Here is a 19,201-nt window from a genome sequence, read left to right on the forward strand (position 1 = left end):
CTTTTAGTGCTTCTCAAGAAAATGGAAAAGCTCAACGAAGACATGAATTCACGATATAGGCTCTACGTGAATAAGCTCACTGCCTTGGAAAGTGTTTGTTGCACTCAAATTGTCAAAGTTCCAATGAAGCGGAAGTGCCAATTTTTTCCAACAGGATCGGATCACCTATCAACAATCCATGTGTCATGGTCACCCCATTTAGCAAGTTGTATGATATAAATGATCCTAGTACCTTGAGTCTATGTAACAACCTAGGTAAGCCTATAATTTTGATGATGAATTTCATCCTTGGAGATTTTTTAACCTCATTGATTACTTGTGTTTCTAAACACGGCTAGTCAGAAGAGTTTTTTTCCCTCCAGCTTAAGTCCCCAAAGCTGGGGTGAAATTTATTGTCGAAATCTTAGGTGAGTCCTAGTGTTTTAGTCGAGTCTAATGTAAAAGTGGTTTGGGAATAATTTAAGCTAGTTGGCTTAATTATTTTATTACAAATCACTTGGTCTACTAGATCATGTTGTGTCGTAAATGGGTTATGTGTCTTGAGGGTCTAAGCCTAATGTGTATTCCCTCTTTGAGTCTTATAAATGTAAAACTTTATGTATTAGAGGGTTGGAAAAATATTAAATCCCCTCGTGTGTAAATTAATTAATTTTTCTGGCAAAATAAAATTAAATCCTAAGCCAGAAAATTAATTAATTTGAGTCAAATTTAAATTGTCTTAGGAAAATAAATTCTCCAAATGGAAAAATCAATGGATCTTAAAAGAGTCAATTTTTAAAGGTCCTCCACCAAGAGAATATTGCATATTTCAAGAATAATTGGACCCTTGGACCTTGGTGGTTAAATTAAAGTCAATTTTTGAGGAAATTAGCTCAAAATAATTAATTTTGAGCTAATTAATGTGGAGTTAAATGATAAATTCGAAAATTCCTCGAAAATAAAAAATCAAGGGCCAAGATTAAAAGATCTCAACGTGTTTATCAACGATCAAGATTATTTTGACAAGGATAAAAGAAACTAGCCGTTATTTTCCATTTGGAGGATTTATCTATAAATTATAGAGTCATTTGAGTTTTTAGTCATCTTGATCTCTGGCTAGAATTGCTACTAAAGCATTTTGTAAACTATTGTCCCACTGGGAACTATTTTTTCTATTATAATAAAAGACTTTGGGGTGCAACTCGAGGTGTTCTTGTCGCTGATTTGTGGTATGTATTGACTACGGACTTCCTATGTGGTGCTTTACTTGATATATTTTGAGATAATACATAGTGTTTGTAGGTACTCAATCCTTGGTCTCCAAGTTCACAGAGTGTGAGCAAGGATCATCTTGCTTGGATTCCTAGTTTTTATATGGTGGATTAAATCTTCGCTAGGGCTATAGTGAACAATAATTTTTTTGAAGCGTTTTAGCCATTCTTTCAAGAAAAAATATTATAAAAAATATTTTCTCAAAATTTATTTAAAAACCCATGTACAATTTGTAAAATAATTTTGTAATTTTAAGTGTAAATTATTTTTCTAACTTGGGTTGGGGTTTTAGATCTATTTTGTATATATTTGGGGTTTGGGTGTTTTTATTTTCATTTTTGTAGGTTGGATCAAGGGATCAAGTGAGAGAAGAGCTAGATCTAAGCCCTTGAGGGTAAGATTTAGTCTCTAAACAATTTTGCAGGGACATTTACTGAAGATTTGATGGCAAAATTCAGATCCAAAAGAGATTTTTTTTCGAAACACAGATTTTCAGTTTTGGCCTTCTATTGCCATTTCAGCCCTTGATCTATCATTTCAACCCTTTTATCCCCACAAATTGGCTTTCCTTGGCCTTGTTTTGCCTTTTCTTGGCCTCTTTTTCCCTAATCTGCCCTAAACCCTTATCTGAATTTTTTAAGGCTAAATATAATAAACTCTCTTGCTTGTCCTAGGAGTTACAATAAGCTCCTTTGCATCTCTTAATGTCGTGGGAGGTGCTGGCTCAACCACTAGTCGTGGGAGGTTTTGCTAGCTCCTCCTCATCCTATCTCTGCCACTCCATCTGCTGAGAACTCCCTGGATTTCCTGCACTTGAGCAAATACTGGTGCTGGTCATAGTACTTGTCCCTTGTGACTGTCCTTCTGCCTGTCCCACTGGCTGCCCCTACTACTAGACCAAAGGAGCTTCTGCTGACTGATTCTAATCACTTGCAAGCATCTCACGAGACCTCCTGAAAGCTCGGTCCTCCATGAACTTCACGTCTCACCTTACTACTATCTTCCTATTGCTAGGAATGTAGATTTTGAATGCCTTTGAGGTTTCGATGTACCCAATGAAAGACCCTTTCTCTACAGTTTGATCTAAGCATGTGGCAATAGGCAACGCTGCCAAAAATTCTGAGGTGGCTGACTTCTGGCTTCTTCCCTATGAAGACTCCTTTTGGCGTTTTCTTCCCCAATGCTCTATGAGGAGTCCTGTTCTGAATATACACTGTCATGTTACATGCTTCTGCCCACAAAAATCTGGGTAGATCCTAGTCATATAACATAGCCTTTGCAGCTCCAACAATGGTTCTATTTTTCCACTCCGCTACACCATTCTACTGTGGATTATATGGAGCTGTCCATTCTCTCTTGATGCCTTCCTTCGCACATAAATCTGTGAAGTCTTTATCAATATATTCTCCACCATTATCTGAGTGAAGCATCTTGATCTTCTTCCTTGTCGCATTCTCCACGAGAGCTTTAAACTCTCTGAAATGATTGAAGACCTCATCCTTGGTCTTCAAGAAGTAGATCTAGGTTTTCTTGGAATGATCATCAATGAAGGTGACGAAATATTCGGCACCGTTGAGAGCCGTAGTGGACATTCTGATGCAAATATCCGAGTGTATAACTCCTAACACGTCGTCAACTCTGTTGTCACTTCTTGGAAATTCCATCTTAACATACTTCCCAAGCACGCATCCTCTGCACACATCATCGTGCTCAGTGCCAAGATTTGGAACCTCTGTTACCGTTTCTTTGAGCAGCCTTAGTGCTCCATGGTGTAGATGTCCCATTCTCGTGTGCCATAACTCCTTAAGCTCCTTCCCACTGCTACTGTCACTGCCTATCAGTGCCATTTGAGAATCGATTTGTAACCGGTACAATCTGTTACTTCGAACTCCGATCTGTCTTACCTTTTTCCAGCGCGGGTGTTTGAATATCATACCCCTTATCTTGTAACTGGAACACTAAAATTAGGTTCATACCCAATCCTGGTACATGTAGTACATCTGTAGTGCTAGTGCTTGCTCCTGACCCCCCTTGAAAATCTATTGTACCTCTCCCTACTGGAGTACATTTCGTTCTGTTTCCCATAGTAATCTGGAAGTCCATTTGCTCGTCTTTGTAGCTAGAGAAACATTCTCTAACCCCTGTCATGTGAGTTGATGCTCCACTATCTATATACCAGACTCCTTGTGAAGCTGATCCTGCTAAGCAAGCAAATTCGTCTTCCAATTTGGAAGACAAATCTGAAGTCTCCTGAATGTTACTTCTTTCGATGGCTATGCTTGAAAAATTTAGTGTGCTATTCATCTTTTCCTCCCAACGCAGATTCTGCTACTGTAGCTTGCAGCAAAACCTTTTGTGTTCAACTAGGAATATGCTCAACGAAAATCTGAGCTACAACTGTTCTCTTTGACTGCTGGAATCACTAATCTGGGCAACTCGATTTTCCTACCTCCCTGCAACTAAACATTGAACTGCTGCCCTAGCAACTCAGCCTGCCAGTCAATGGACTGCGTTGCCTTTGAAAAATTTCGGCCTCTTGCTCCCTCTGAGCAGCGAAATTTTTCTCTCCGCTATTGAGCTTCTCGACTGAACGCTTAAGCTCCAATTCCATGTGAAATTTTTATCTATTTCATATATTGGAAATTATTTTTCTAACACAAATTAATTATGCAGTTTATTTGCTATGGTAAATAACGAATAAAATCACAACTACAATTGTCACCATAAAAATATTGTTGCAAATAAAATACTAGAAACAGAAAAATTCTAGCGCACAATAATTTTGACACAGTTATTATTGGACAATTATTCTCGGAAAAACCCAACTTGGAAAAACTGGTGCAATAGATGAGGGTTTTATTATTAATATACATCAACTATTCTAAGTACAATAATTTAAATGCCCAACTGGCAATCCAATGTGAGGAAAATACTAGCAAAAATATCATGAGTATTTTCTCTCACCCCACAACTATTTTCTGCCTCCAAAATAGCTTCCCCAACCTCTGTGTTGACCTCCCTGTGCCACGTTCTGTGCAGAGCTTATGTTGGCCCTCTAGAGATTTCGGCCTTCCTTCCTTCGACTCTTTTGGGAACTGGAAATATTCCTCTCAGAATGCTACTGCTCTCCTCTTCCACTTGTGACTCACCCTCTGGCTTTATCTTCCTTGTTGAGTTGCTGCTACTGAGAAAATCGAACTGCCTGGGCAACTGAGTATTTGCACTGGATGATCTCCATTTCCACATCGAATTCCTTTTATAGTCCACTGTTGGAGCACCAACGACCAAGATTAAAACTTAATTAATGGCTAGGATCATTTTTGGATCAATCTGTGTGAGTTTCTAGATGATTTGCACCTTTTCTCAATTAAAACTGATTAATTAACCATATTCCCTAAGTTTAGACTTAGGAAGTATTTAAAAATCTGTTAATAATCTAATTGAGACACTTCTAGGTGGAATTTCCAGAAACGATTTCTGGGTTTTGGAGATCTCATTCATGTATTCTAGCATATCTACAAAATTTCGTGGCTAGGACACATTCGATGATACAAAAACTAACATCAAACACCTGCTCAAATAACTCTACAAAAAGCTTCCGTAACCATACTGCCTCACAACTAGTCATACTAGCTGCAATGTACTTTGCCTTGGTTGTACTGAGAGAAACAAATTTTTGCTTCTTGCTCATCCAAGAAATCATGGCAGATCCCAAGCTAAAATAACACCCTAATTTGCTTTTCTTGTCAGTAACGCTGCCAACCCAATCTGCATATGTATATCCATGTAGTCTCAAATCATCGCCGAAGGTATATCTCAGTCCATAGTTGATCGTTCCGTGTAGATATCTCAACACATGTTTTGTGGCCACCCTGTGAGCATGCAAAGGTTCCACCATGAATTGGGTCAAGGTTTTGATGGCAAAACATACGTCTAGTCTTGCATTGACCAGAAACATTAGAGCCCCAATTAGTTGTAGGTACATATAAGGATCCGCTAGATCTGGTCCCACAACTTCACCACATAACTTCTTGAGGTTTGCTTCTGTCGGTGTGCCCATGGATTTTCAATACACTATCCCAAATCTCTCCAAAAGTTTGACAACATTTTTTCCTTGGCTAAGGAAAATTTCTCCAAGTCTCTTCCACACCTCTAAGCCAAGAAAATAATACATCAACCCAAGGTTTTTCATCTCAAATTTGGAGGCAAGCTCCCTCTTACATTGGATGATCAGAGGCTCTACTCCTGTCATGATACCCTGGACAACCTTGAAGTAGAGGTTAAGATTGGCACTGCTTCTAGTGAATCCCAACGTCATCAGGTATCCATCGTTCTGAGCATACCAAGCCCTGGGGGCTTGCTTCAAACCATAGAGGGATTTCTTCAATTTGCAAACATGGGTTTCCCTATCATGTTCCTCAAAGCCCTATGGTTGTTCCACGTACACCTCTTCCTTAAGTATACCATGAAGAAAGGTTGTCTTCACATCCATCTGATGAAGACTCCAACCCCGGTTAACAACGAGACAAATGATGGACCGAATGGTAGTGTATTGAGCCACAGATGCAAATATCTCATCATAATCTTCTCTCACTTTCTGGGAGAATCATCTAGCAACGAATCTTGCTTTGAACTTCTCAATGTGACCATTAGCTACATGTTTAATTTTGTATATCCACTTCGAAGTCACAACAGACTTCCCCTTAGATCTTAGAACCACCTCCCATATATCATTTTTCATGATGGACTCATATTCCTTGGCCATGGCATCTCTCCAATCCTATTCCTTCACTACTTCTTCAAAGCTACAAGGTTTAGATTGCATGATGTCTCTCATTAAAGCAACATATGCCTGAAGGTGCCTCTCAGGGCTGAATGTCTCTCAGCATCATGTAATGTATCACGAAGCTACAAGGGTCTCTTTCTCATGGGAGGATCACAAGGATGAGGATCCAAAGGATCCATAGTCGCCATAGCCTCATCTCCAAGGTCAAGCTTTGGCATGGATGGCTTTGCATCTACATCCATAGTATCGTCTCTTCTCTCAGTGTTGGCAGGGACAAGAGAGCCCCTAGCTTTTCCAAGGGCAACATCTTCATCAAAAGTCACATCCTAGTTGAACTTAATGTTCCTCTGACTTGACACATATATTTTGTAAGGTTTAGAATTTTCACAATAACGAAAGAATGTACCTTTCTTTCCTGAAGCCTCTAGCTTCGACTTCTTCACCTTCGATACATGAAAGTAGACAGGGAAGCCAAAGATTCTCAAGTGTCCAACTTCTGGTTTCACACCTGTAAAGACTTCTTTAGGAGTTTTGTTCCCCAAGGCTTGATGAGGGCTCCTATTTTGAACATATACTGCAGTGTTTGTAGCTTCTCTCTACAAAAACATTGGAAATCTTTTATCATGAATTAGGGTTTGGTTGCTTCCAAGATGGACCAATTCTTCCTCTCAACAACCCCATTTTGTTGAGGGGTATATGAAATAATCACCTCCCTCTTAATCCAGAAATCTCTGCAAAAGTCTCTGAAATCATTTGAAGTGTATTCACCTCCATTATTAGTCCTTAGGATCTTGATCTTCTTTCGCATTTGATTTTCCATAAGTGCCTTGAAGTTCTTGAACATGTTGAAAGTCTAATCCTTGGTCTTCAAGTAAAATATCCAAGTCTTACGAGAGAAGTCATCAACAAAGATAATATAATATAAGTATCCTCCAAGAGATGTCACCAGCGTGGGCCCACAATGGTCAGAATGAATGAGATGAAGAATCTCTTTAGATCCACTGCTACTAGAAGGGAATGGTATTTTGACATTCTTTCTACTAACACATCCTTGACATACACCTTCATGATCAACTTGAATCTTGGGCATCCCTATAACCATCCTGTTCAAATCAGGAAAATCCTTGTAATGAAGGTGTACAAATCTTTGGTGCTAAAGCTCACATTGATTAGTAGTATCATGGACCAATGCTTGGATTGGTTGTTCACAAACACTATATAGGCCTTCATTTCGGACACCAGTGAGAATGCTGCTCACAAGTTAGATCTCCTTGGCCAAGCAAGGACCTTTCCATTAATGAATGAAACTCTAAACCCTTTGTCTTCTAGAGCAGAAATGGAGACAAGATCCTTCTTCAAGCTCAGTAGATACAACACATCTTGTTGATGAATGGTTTGACCAAATTACAAATGAAAAGAAATGAAACCGGACCCTTTGACAGGATGAGAAGAGTTATCCCCAAGTAGAATTTTCAAATTGGTCTCCCTTTCAACCAAATTTGAAAGGACTTCATAATACCCAGTAAAATGTCTAGATGCCCCACTATCCACTAGCCAACTATCAATGTTATCTGAAGATGAGCTAGAAAGAGCAGCAACAAGATAATATTTAGATTGAGTATTAGCAACATTATTGTCATACCTTGTGTTCTTGGACCTCTTTTGAGGGTGTTGGGACTCTTCAACACTTGCATGGGTAGCAGGACCTCTTCCTCTCCTTCTATTGTTGAAGTTGTTGTTACTGCAAGACCTTTGAGCATTTCTTCTATCAGGACAATCTTGGGCAATGTGGCCAAATTTGTCACACCTATAGCATTGGACTTTGGACAAGTCCCTTCTATTATTGTTGAATGTTGGAGCTGGCTTCTTTGGATTCCATTTGGAAGGTCTTCCTTTCCCTTTTCCTTTCTTGACATTGGCTACAAAGGCTATAGGTTCTCCTTCCTCGTCTTTGGATTCTTCCTCTAGAAATGAGCCTAGATTCTTCTTGAGTGCAATTGCCCAAAAGCTCATCAAATGTAGGGAATTATTTCCTGCAACTAATGCTTGTAATGAATGTCTCCCAAAACATGGGGAGTCCTCCAAGGGTCATCTACACAAGCTCTCTATCAGGTATGACTTCTCCAATGGAAAGAAGTTGATCTCTTATTTGAGAGATCCTCATGAAGTAGGTTGTTATAGATTCAGACTTGTTCATCTTGATGTCACAGAGTTGACTCTTCAAAGAGATGACTTGGTTGAGATTGTTGACCTCATACTTACCAATCAATTTGTCATACATCTCCTTTGACTTCAATAATGATTTTCTTGGCCTTGATCTCACCCTTCTTGTACTAGGATTTGACACTGGCATTGGTATTCTCAGAAGCTTCAGCTACTTAGCCCCGCACATATTTCATCACACCATTCTCTTCAAGAGTAAGATCCAATCTAGCACTCCATGCTGCAAAGTTGGTTGCAGCATTCAGCTTCTCTTCAATCTCGAAGTAGGAGGTAGTCATCTTGTTCAAGAAAGATGATTCCCAATCAACAAGAAAAGTGTCTCAAAGGGGTGTTCTCTGGCCTTCTTAGGCTAATCTTCACCTCAGCTATGATACCATGTTAATTTTTCACAGTGTTCTATGCTGATATATCACTTAAACAATTTAATCCAATTTCATTCACCCTAGTCACAAATATGCAATTATGGATAGAACAGTAAACAATAAATGCACAATACAAGATAGCCAAGCACAATGAGACACAAATTTTTGGTCAAAGACCAGGGAAAAAACCCACAAGGGGGAAACCTAGAATCAATTCTTCTAAAATTGTTAGTCAATCAATGTTCAGCATGAGATACGTCAGTCCAATAGTACATCCATAAACCAGTCAAAGTCAATGCTTTGACTCTCCAAGTCAACCAATCCAAAACTTGTCAATAATGAGAGAGAAATTCGAATCGGGTCAAACATAGCAGTCTGCAATAGAGGGCCAAAATTTTGGCCTAAGAAGGGTGGTCAACCACAGTCAACAGCCTGCCAAAGTCAACAGTCAAATCAGCCCAGAAAAGTCCGGTCAACCCAGCAGATTATTTGGCCTTCCTTAGTCAAACTCAGTCAAAATGGAGATAAATTCCTCTTGCAATTTTGGTCAAAATGCCTTGGTCAACCTCTGGTCAAACCCTAGTCAAACCATATGGTCAACCTCAGAAAATGTGCCCAGAAATTTGGTCAACGCAGAGAGAATATTCTTGTCAATATTCAGTCAGAGTCTCCTTCAAGAACTCAGTCAAAACAGTAGAAAGATAGCCCAGTCAATGCTGGTCAAAAGACAGAAAACACAGATCAGAATAGAATCCTTCTCCTTCGCACATGTGAACTCGTCCTGCAATTTCAAAGCTGATTTGATGCTTGATGTGATGTGTCAAACGAGAGTCAACGATAGGGCTATTTATAGTTGACTTAGGAAGGTCAATTTACACATTTTGGGACAGAGATGAACAACTTGAAGTGAACTTGATCAAAACGCAAAATTTTCTTTTTCTTCATTGTTTTGATGATGAAATTCCAACCAAAGCTGCCCAATTTTCAACAAAAAAATCCTAGAAATACCTAGTCAAATTCCGCGGGGCTCTGGATATGACCTACCATGGCAATATACATTGACCCTAGACATTAGGACCAACCCAAGGCCCAGTTATTAAGTTGCACTCAAGCTTTGAAGGTATGTGGGTGAAAAGACTCTACTAGTTATTTGTCACCTAAGTAACCGGGTTCGTTCATATAGCCCAGCAAACCTGAATTCCGCGTGTCCGCTACGATTCTCTTGAAAATCGTATCCTAAAATCGGATTCTACGTGTCCTATTAGGATTCGTACGAATCCTGTGCAAATCCTGTGCATGCCCAGCGAATCTCGATTTTAGGATTCATATCCCAGAAAATAACTAGAAACAATTGTCTCAGTGACCAATTTTTCAGTATTTTTGGAGAAGAATGTATGTTTTAAGTTCGGTGGACAAAAGTTTGCCTATGTAGTTTCTAGAACAGAATTTCTAGGGTTAGATTTCTTTTGTTGGAGGCTTATTCTCATCCTCAGCAGCCAATCTCCAAGCAAATTTTGTATTGTAGATGTGTGTTCCTCTAATACTGGAGAATCATCAATATCATGTTTTCTCTGAAAAAACAACGAACTTGACAAGATTCAAGAAGTGATCTGAGATTTGAAAAGACTTGAACTTTACTGCTCATACATTTGATTTGTTTGACTGTTATTTATCCATGATATGTTTGTTCTTTAGTTGGCAAAATACTTTTAAGACTTGTAGAGAAGCAGATGTTTAATAAGTCACTGGCATTGTTGGAAGAGACATGACCCCAGATTTCAGATAATTTATCAGCAAAAATTAGCCCTGAGATGCAGATATTTGAATTTTGAAATAAAAGTCCATATTGTCCAAAATTTTGTTCATCCTCTAGTAATAGGTATTTATGTTGCTAATATGCCTTAGATTATATTTCCCTATAACCATTTGCCATTTCATATAAGTATCTTTGTCTTTTGTATGTACTATGCATGCTATAGATGAAGATCTATGTTTGAAATCAATGAATTTGTATCATTAATCAAAATTTGTGTAAGAAATATCTAATTTTTAATATATATATATATATATTTTAATAAAATAATATATAACGAATCCTACGTGTCCTGTTCTGGGGGGTCAATGTGTCCAAATCCGACACTACGAATCCCGAATCCTACAAATCTTGAATCCCCGTGTCAGGTGACTTAGTTTGTCATTGAAGAGCAAAGATAATTAGTCAAGTGAAAAAAACACTCTAGGGTGGACTCACTTAATAACCAGGTCCCAAGTTGCCTAAGCCTGTTACATAAGTTTATCATGCTAGCGACATTTATTACAAATCCCCTATAGGGGTGCGAAATTTGAGAGAGAAATTATAGGGATTGGAGAGAGAAAATGGGGCATAGATGCCCTGTGGACTTCTGATCTTCTGGAAAAATTGTCAATTGCCCATGTCCACTGGGCAATGGGGTCTAGTTCCCTGCTAGGTACAAATTAGCAGGTAACAGAATAAAAACTAGCTAGCTTAAAAATATTTAAAATATGCATTTTGTGTCCTCTAAATGCTTATATATAATTATGATTTCAAGATTCTAACATTTCATATTAGAATTAAATATAAACTTTGTTTTAGTTGCAGATAGTGTATAAGTAATTTCTAGCCTGTTTATTTTCTATTACAAATGAGAGTATGGGCACATGATGCACTAGTGATAAATGCTTTATTCTTGATGTATGCTAGATTCTTGTTTTACTTGCCAATGCTAATCCCTAAGGAATTATGGCAGGTTATGAGAAGTGGGCTTCCCAATTTCTGTGCAGTTGCTTTGGCACTTAATGAATTAGGGTACGATTTCTAATACTTGTAATCTTGTTTGCGTATAGCATAATTTTTAATGTTATTCAGGTGAACTAAACAGAAAATGTCTTATATGTTCTTCTTAAGTTGGTTCTTGTTTTCAGAACTCTCTACCATAGTTCTTCCCCGACATTTAGCAAGTTGGTCATGCTTTTATTTTGGATAGAAATATTGTGATTTACTTACACTAGAACACATGATTATAATATTATTAGTTATTATTAAATTAGTTGACTTTCTGATATCATGTTTAGTGAATCATGACACTTGCAAGATCTATAACATCATATTTGCAATTTATTGTCTATACATTGACAAGTAGAAATGCTTATATGTACAATTAGTAGTGGATGACCTATTGATATAAGCCAAATACAATAAAATAGGGGAGAAACAAAGTTTAATGTGGAAACATTTCCTTTAACGCAATTCCAAATCCTTATGTTGGTGATATTCATTTTAAGAATGAAACCACTTTTTCTTTGTAGCAAGAGTTCTTTTTATATTCAGTTTACTTGAGTTAATGCATTATTTGAATACCACGAGGGACACAGGAGCCTTTGATGCATGGTGATGTTTGGGTGCCATTTAAGCCAAATATCTCATCCTTATGATGGCCTTTCCTTAACAGGTTTGATGACATTGCTCATCTTCCATATGTTTATGTCTACAATATCAATTGATAGATTTTTGGAGTAAGAAACCCAAAAGGGAACAAACCTCATGCCTAGCAACTTCCTCAAGAATTTTAGTTAGTGATGGGGATAGGGAAGGGATCCTATTTTTTTTAGCATTCAATCTTTTGAATTCCGCACATCCCCTTTGTTCCCTCAGTCATTGGACTTATTACAATAGGGAATGTTACCCACCAAAATGAGTAACCCTGTAGCAGAAAAAAATTCTCCTACTCTTGACGACCAGTTGATCAACCACGTAGCCAATAGCCCCTATCAACCACCACTAGCTAATGACATGTCATTATATTTCTGCCACCTGCATTAACCATATGCTTTTCACCCATCGAGCATGAGCACACGGATGAAGGTGGGATTCTACTCAAAAGGTACTTTTATCATTTTGTAATAGAGTACTTACACTTGTTTGTTTTTGGGAATTTGATGTGGATTATGGGGTCATCTGCAAGAAGGATGGATTTTGACTGTGATCTTGTTCTCTCACCTTAAATGGAGGGTTAATCTTCGACCCTGGTCCAATGGGACCTCCCTTGATGGTCCAATGGGTATAAGAAGGGCACTACTTGTGAAGCCTTGATTGAGATAACATAGTTCCATCTATCCCTATGTGATACTTAACACTTTCCATCTTACATTACAACCCCTTATCTCATCTCCATTCTTTGGGTTCAACTGGCCATTAGTTCTTTGGGATTTGGCACCCATACATCCACATACTTGGGTAGGGCACTTAGCCCTAGAAGGTGTTGAAATTCTATGGCAAGTATAGTAGAATACAATTTTTTGATCTGATAATTACTTCCTAATGATTTTCAACCAATATTTTTAATGCCACTGATATCATTGAATAATTTGACAAAAAATCTTAATAGTGAATGTCGTAGAAACAATAAATATCATAGAAAGACAGTCATGCACAATAGACACAATTTTTTTTACCCTAGGAATCCCAACCTGTTGATTTGGGGTAGCATTGGATGTGCTCTAAGCCTCAAATTTTGCAGGGAGGCTTGGGCACAGGTATTCCAAAGAACCTAGAAAGCGTTTTGGGCAATTCCACCGAGAAGTGGTTTTATTAAAATAATTAATATTTTTAATCGGGTTCCTAAGTCTAAACATAGGAAAATTAAAATATTAATGGGTATTAATCTAATCAGGTGTGAAGCTATTAGAAAAAGCCATGGATAAAGTCAAAAAGATCTGAGCCTTTGATTATGTTTTAATCTAGTCCGTTTATTGCTCAACAGGAAGATATAAGAAGGGACTTGAGGGTCATTTGGAAAATACACCAGGCATATACTCAATTGCCCAAGAGAAATTGATTTTCTCACTGGTTGAAGTTTGGCAAGAGAAAATTGATTTAGAGGGAGAGTTGCAGGTGGAGGAGAGATAAAGAGGGTTCGACATCAGTCACGGAGACAGGGACGAAGACACAGAGCAGTAGAAGAAACAACGCTGGACAAATTGATGTTGGGAGAGGTAGCGTTGGCCTAAGTGACACATGCATGGTGCAGGCTAGTCCAGAGGCCAGAGAAATTGACGTTGGGCATGCCAGAGAGATGTAGAGGGTCAAGGAACCTCTCTCTCGGGTCAGACACTTGTTCAGGAATGTCTGTAAATATTTCTCAGTTCTATACTGCTCGGTGAAATTTTGTACATGTTGATTTTTGCTGAAGAGCAATAAAACCCTCATCTGCTGCTCCAGTTTTCCCGCATTGGGTTTTTCTAGGGACAATTGTCCAAAAATAACTATGTCATTGTGTTTGTATATGTGCCGACATTTTACTCTCAGTTAATTTTTGCAATGTTTTAATAGTGAAGGCTGCAATAGAATATGTTTTGATCTTTGCCGTAAGAATAAAGTAGATAAATTATCTCTGAAGTAATGAGTAGAAGAAGTCATATTAATCATTGTAGTAGGATTTCCATTTTTGAAATTTTCACATGGTATCAAAGCTACAGGGAAGCAGAAGAGAAAATCCGGAAGATCCAATGCCGAGAAAGGAAGGGAATTCGAAATCCCTGCAAGGGCAGAAATTTGAATCTCCCAGAGGATTGAGCAGTTCAAACCAAAAAGATTGGATTTCGTGGGAAAACTCTCTTTGAGTGAGCCGACACAGAGGTAATTCTTTTCCAATCAAAATTTATCAGTGGTAAAAGGAACAACGCAGCAGAAGACTCAGCAAGGAAGACGTTGTTTTTCCTATAGCAGTTGCTGGGATAGGTTAGCGTAAGAAATTGGCACAATATGGATACTCAAAATATCCAAAATTCGTTTACCAGGTTAGAAGAAGAATTCGCATGCTTAGCTAATTCAACATCAACGGATGTTTGGTACATTGATAGCAGGGCTTCAGCTCATATGACTGGAGTACGAGAACATTTCTCGAGCTATCAAGAAGCACTGATGGACTACCAAATAACAATGGAAATAGAACGAAGTGTACTCCCATAGGGAGAGGCACCATAGCTTTTTAGATGGAAGCAAGGACCGACATCCGAGCCACCATAGCTTTTCAGATGGAAGCAAGGACCGACATCCGAGCCACCAATGTTTTGCATGTGCCAGGACTAGGGATGAATCTAATTTTAGTGTCCCAGTTATAGGACAAGGGATATGATGTATACTTCATCGGAAATAAAGTATACGTTAAGCATCCACGCTGGAAGAGGAGAAAACGAATTGGTGTTCGAAGAAACAAGTTGTGTAGGTTGCAACACGAATCGCCAATGGCACTGATAAGAAACAACTATAATGGTGAGAAGGAGCGAAATGAATTATGGCACAAGCGAATGGGGCACTTACACCATGGAGCACTGAGAATGCTCAGAGAGACTATTACAGGGGTACCAATCCTAAGCAATGAACATGATGACTTATGCAGAGGATGTGTACTAGGAAAGTACGCTAAAGCAGCTTTTCCTAGAAGTAACAATAGAGAAAGGGATGTATTAGGATTAATACACTCAGATATTTGTGGTCCTATGTCCACAAGGGCTCTTAGTGGTGGCAAATACTTCGTCACTTTTATCGATGATCACTCCAGAAAAACCTGGATCTATTTCTTAAAGACCAAGGATGAGGTCTTTGATCATTTCCAAGAGTTCAAGGCTCTTGTTGAAAATATGATAGGGAAAAAGATAAAGGTATTGCATTCAGATAATGGTGGAGAATATACAGACAAGGATTTCACAGATTTCTGCGCAAAGGAGGGCATCAAAAGAGAGTGGACAACTCCATATAATCCAGAGCAGAATGGAGTGGCAGAACAGAAGAACCGAACTATTGTTGGGGCAACCAAGGCCATGTTGTATGATCAGGATCTACCTAAGTATCTATGGCCAGAAGGTTGCAACACAACAGTATATATTCAGAATAGAACTCTTCATAAAGCACTGGGGAAGAGAACGCCTGAAGGAGTATTCACAGGGAAGAAGCTAGAAGTCAGTCATCTTAGGATATTTGGAAGCATGGCTTATTGCCACATTCTAGACGAGAAGCGTAGCAAACTGGATCAAACTGCAGAGAAGGGGTATCTCGTAGGATACAACGAGACCTCAAAGGCATATAGAATCTACATTCTAGGCAGCAGGAAGATTGTAGTAAGACGAGATGCAAAGTTCATGGAAGATAGAGCTTTCAGGAAATCTCGTGAAATGCCTGTAGAAGATCAGTCAGGAGATGTTTTGTTAGTCCAAGAGCAACAGGGGCGGCAAGAAGGACAGGCAGGAGAGCATACACCTGGGACAAGTACAATGACCAGTACTAGTATTTCCTCAGAGGGAGGAAATGCAGATGCTTCTCAACAGACGGAACAACAAAGTGAGGAGGAAGAATTGGTTGAACCTCCCACCACCAGTGGTAGAACGAGCAGAGAAGTGCGGTAGACACTGAGGGATGCAGAGGAGTTTGTTGGAGCTCCTAGAGCCGAGAAGAGGCAACGCAGACAACCAGATAGATACCAAGCATTGGTAGCTCAGGTTGGAGAACCCTCTAGCTTTCAGGAAGCTGTTCAACACCAAGTGTGGGTGGATGCCATGGTGGAAGAGTACAACTCCATCATGACGAATGATGTCTGGGAAGCATTACCCAGAACGAAAAATAGATCAGTTGTAGGTTCATGATGGATCTACAAGATCAAGTATGCTGTATACGACAACATAGAGAAGTACAAGACAAGGTTCGTGGCAATGGGGTATGCTCAGAAAGAAGGGATAGACTTTGAAGAGACCTTCGCCCCAGTTGCTGGTTACACCTCTATTAGATCTATTCTAAGTCACATGACATGAAGACACAAGGCACGAAGGACACGTAAATATGAGTATTCGACACGAGACATGGCGACTCTAGAAACAGGACACGAGGGACACGTTTTATATATATATATATATATTTAAAAAAAATGCTAAAAGATAGTGCTTGATCCATATAGATATAAATCATGATGATATCTATTTATTATACACTATTTACTATTTATTAATTTACTAGTTGGTTTATTAATTTACTACATCAATGATGTTCACAATTCAATGTTCATTGTTCATGTTATAACTTCTGTTAATAACTTCAAACAGGTTCGATCATGTTCAAACTTCACATAAGGTAGTTTATAAATTATAAATTTATATTTGTTCAAACTTCACTATTGACCAAAGCTGGGCTTTTTATTTCAACACACGATCTATACGTGGTCATTGGTCATAAAATGTGGTCACTAGTGTATAATAAAGTTAAGTTCCATAAGCTATAACACAACTTACACAAAATTTAAGAGCTCCAAACTCTTAGCAAAGCACGCGAACTCTCGTTTCCTGCATCTCCAGGTCTAGGTCGATGTGAGGTTTTGAATTGTGCTCTCAATGTGAAGTTGTGAGCATTGTGCTCGAATTTGATGGAATTGCTCACACTGCACAACAAATTTGATTTTGGCAACGAACAAATTGACTTCGGCAGCGAACAATGACAAAAAAGGAAGCCAAAAATAAACCATGTTGCAGGTTTTAAATGTCACTTTTCATGGGACACGTGTCTTAAGAGACAAAAACGTTAGGGCGCGTTTTTTCCACGTCCAAAACATGTGTCTCGATTGGAGGACACGAAGAAGAATGTTTTCGACACGTTTTAGGGCATGTTTCGTGTTCGACACATGAAATACAGGACACAAGACTCTAAGGGACGTGTCTTATGACTTACAATCTGTTATATCCCTAGCAGCTCAAATGGGATGGGATTCATCAGATGGACGTCAAGAGAGCATTCTTGAACAGGGTGATAGAAGAAGAGGTATATATAGAACAACCCAAAGGCTTCGAAACTCATGAGAGGAAGTCTCATATTTGCAGGGTAAAGAAAGCCCTGTACGGGTTCAAGCAGGCACCTATAGCATGGTATGGTCGAATTGATAGTTACTTGCAGCAGTTGGGATTTGTCAAGAGTGATGTTGATCCCAATCTCTACTATTTATTGGTAGAGAATGAGCCACTTATTTTGGTACTATATGTAGATGACCTATTTCTAACTGGATCATCTAGGCTCATCTAGGACTGCAAGAAGAATCTTGAAGTCGAATTCGACATGAAGGACTTGGGATTGATGCATTATTTTCTGGGGTTGGAAGTTTGGCAGAAGAATGGGGAGATCTTCCTTGGTCAAGGAAGATATGCTACAAAGATTCTGAAGAGATTCAGAATGCAGGATTGCCGACCCATGGCTACTCCCATGATCACCAACTGGAAGAAAATAGATGCATCAGAGGATAAAGAAGTAGATCCCACCTTGTACAGACAACTCATTGGGTCGCTTATGTATCTGGTCAACACTAGGCTAGACATTTGTTTTGCGGTTAACACTCTTAGTCAGTTCATGGTGGAACCAAAAAGAGTGCATTGGGCAGCAACTAGACACATACTTAAGTATGTACGAGGAACAATTGATATGGGTTGAAGTACTCTAGAGGAGAGGATATCAGCTTGAATAGATTCACTGATCCAGATTGGGCAGGTAATTAAGTAGACCGAAAAAGTACCTCTAGGCATTGCTTCAGTGTTGGATTAGGGATGATATCTTGGTGCAGTAGGAAGCAAATTTTGGTAGCACTGAGTTAAGGAGAAGCAGAATACATGGAACCCAACACAGCTACGTGCGAAACCATATGGATCAGAAAATTGCTTGTGAGCCTATTCAGGAAAAGGATGGAGGCGACCAAGGTTTACTGCGATAATCAGAGTTGCATCAAACTCTCTGAGAATCTAGTATTTCATGATCAGTCGAAACATATAGATATCCGTTGTCACTTTATCAGAGGCTGTGTTCAGTGTGGGGCAGTTCACCTATAGTATGTTCCCACAGGAGAGCAGGTGGTCAATATACTCACAAAGGCTCTCGGAAGAGCTAAGTTTACTCAATTCAGAGAGCAGTTGGGTATGATTGAAAATAAGTTTCAATAGTAGGAGCAGGATGCAGTGCAGATGTAGTGTTGGGTGGTAGGATCAGTAGCAACATAGATATAGAGGGAGCTACAGTATAGATGTAACATTGACAGTCGCAGTGTCAAAGGAAACAATACAGTAGCAACAACAACGCAGTGGTTGATGGACAACATGTTAGGCATCAACAGTGCATAATCGATGCTTTAGAGTCAGAGCAGTATGCAGAGAGGGAGTGTATTGTTAGAGCACATTCCTCTTTAAGAGGGAGTGTTGATTTGGGGTAGCATCGAATGTGCTCTGTTGTCACATAGATTGTCACGACAACGCTCAGACTGGGGGCTGTCACCCTGATCCCCGATCTCTCGTTTAAGCCGTCTCCCGAGGCTAAGGGGGGTAGACCCTGTGGAACAAAGGAAGACCAACTGCAGACCAGTTGGGTTGGGAGACACAGCAAGGCAAATTAACACCTGATTGATTTTAGGAGTTAATGTACCAGTGCCTTATGGAGTTAATGATTAAATGATTATTTATTAAATGTTGCAGAAATATGAACCTTGCAAAACAATCATTTATCATCAAATAACCTAAGCGATGCAAGATATTCAATAAATGC

The 19,201-nt window shown here is 39.1% G+C and overlaps 1 protein-coding gene across 3 annotated transcripts in view; it reads left to right on the top strand.

Annotated features, from left to right (window-relative positions):
• LOC149179520 (nicotinate phosphoribosyltransferase 1-like) overlaps positions 1-19,201 on the top strand; it is a 496,243-nt gene that overhangs the window by 335,534 nt on the left and 141,508 nt on the right. For all 3 annotated transcript variants that reach the window (XM_089415680.1, XM_089415682.1, XM_089415681.1), the window contains one exon: positions 11,391-11,449. In XM_089415680.1, coding sequence (XP_089271806.1) covers positions 11,391-11,449 — 59 coding nt within the window. The remainder of the gene's footprint in view (positions 1-11,390; positions 11,450-19,201) is intronic.

This window comes from Pinus tabuliformis, chromosome 3_2 (genome assembly GCF_031772625.1).
Source record: "Pinus tabuliformis cultivar Carrire ecotype Pingquan chromosome 3_2, CPIR1, whole genome shotgun sequence".
Classification (NCBI taxonomy): Eukaryota; Viridiplantae; Streptophyta; class Pinopsida; order Pinales; family Pinaceae; genus Pinus; species Pinus tabuliformis.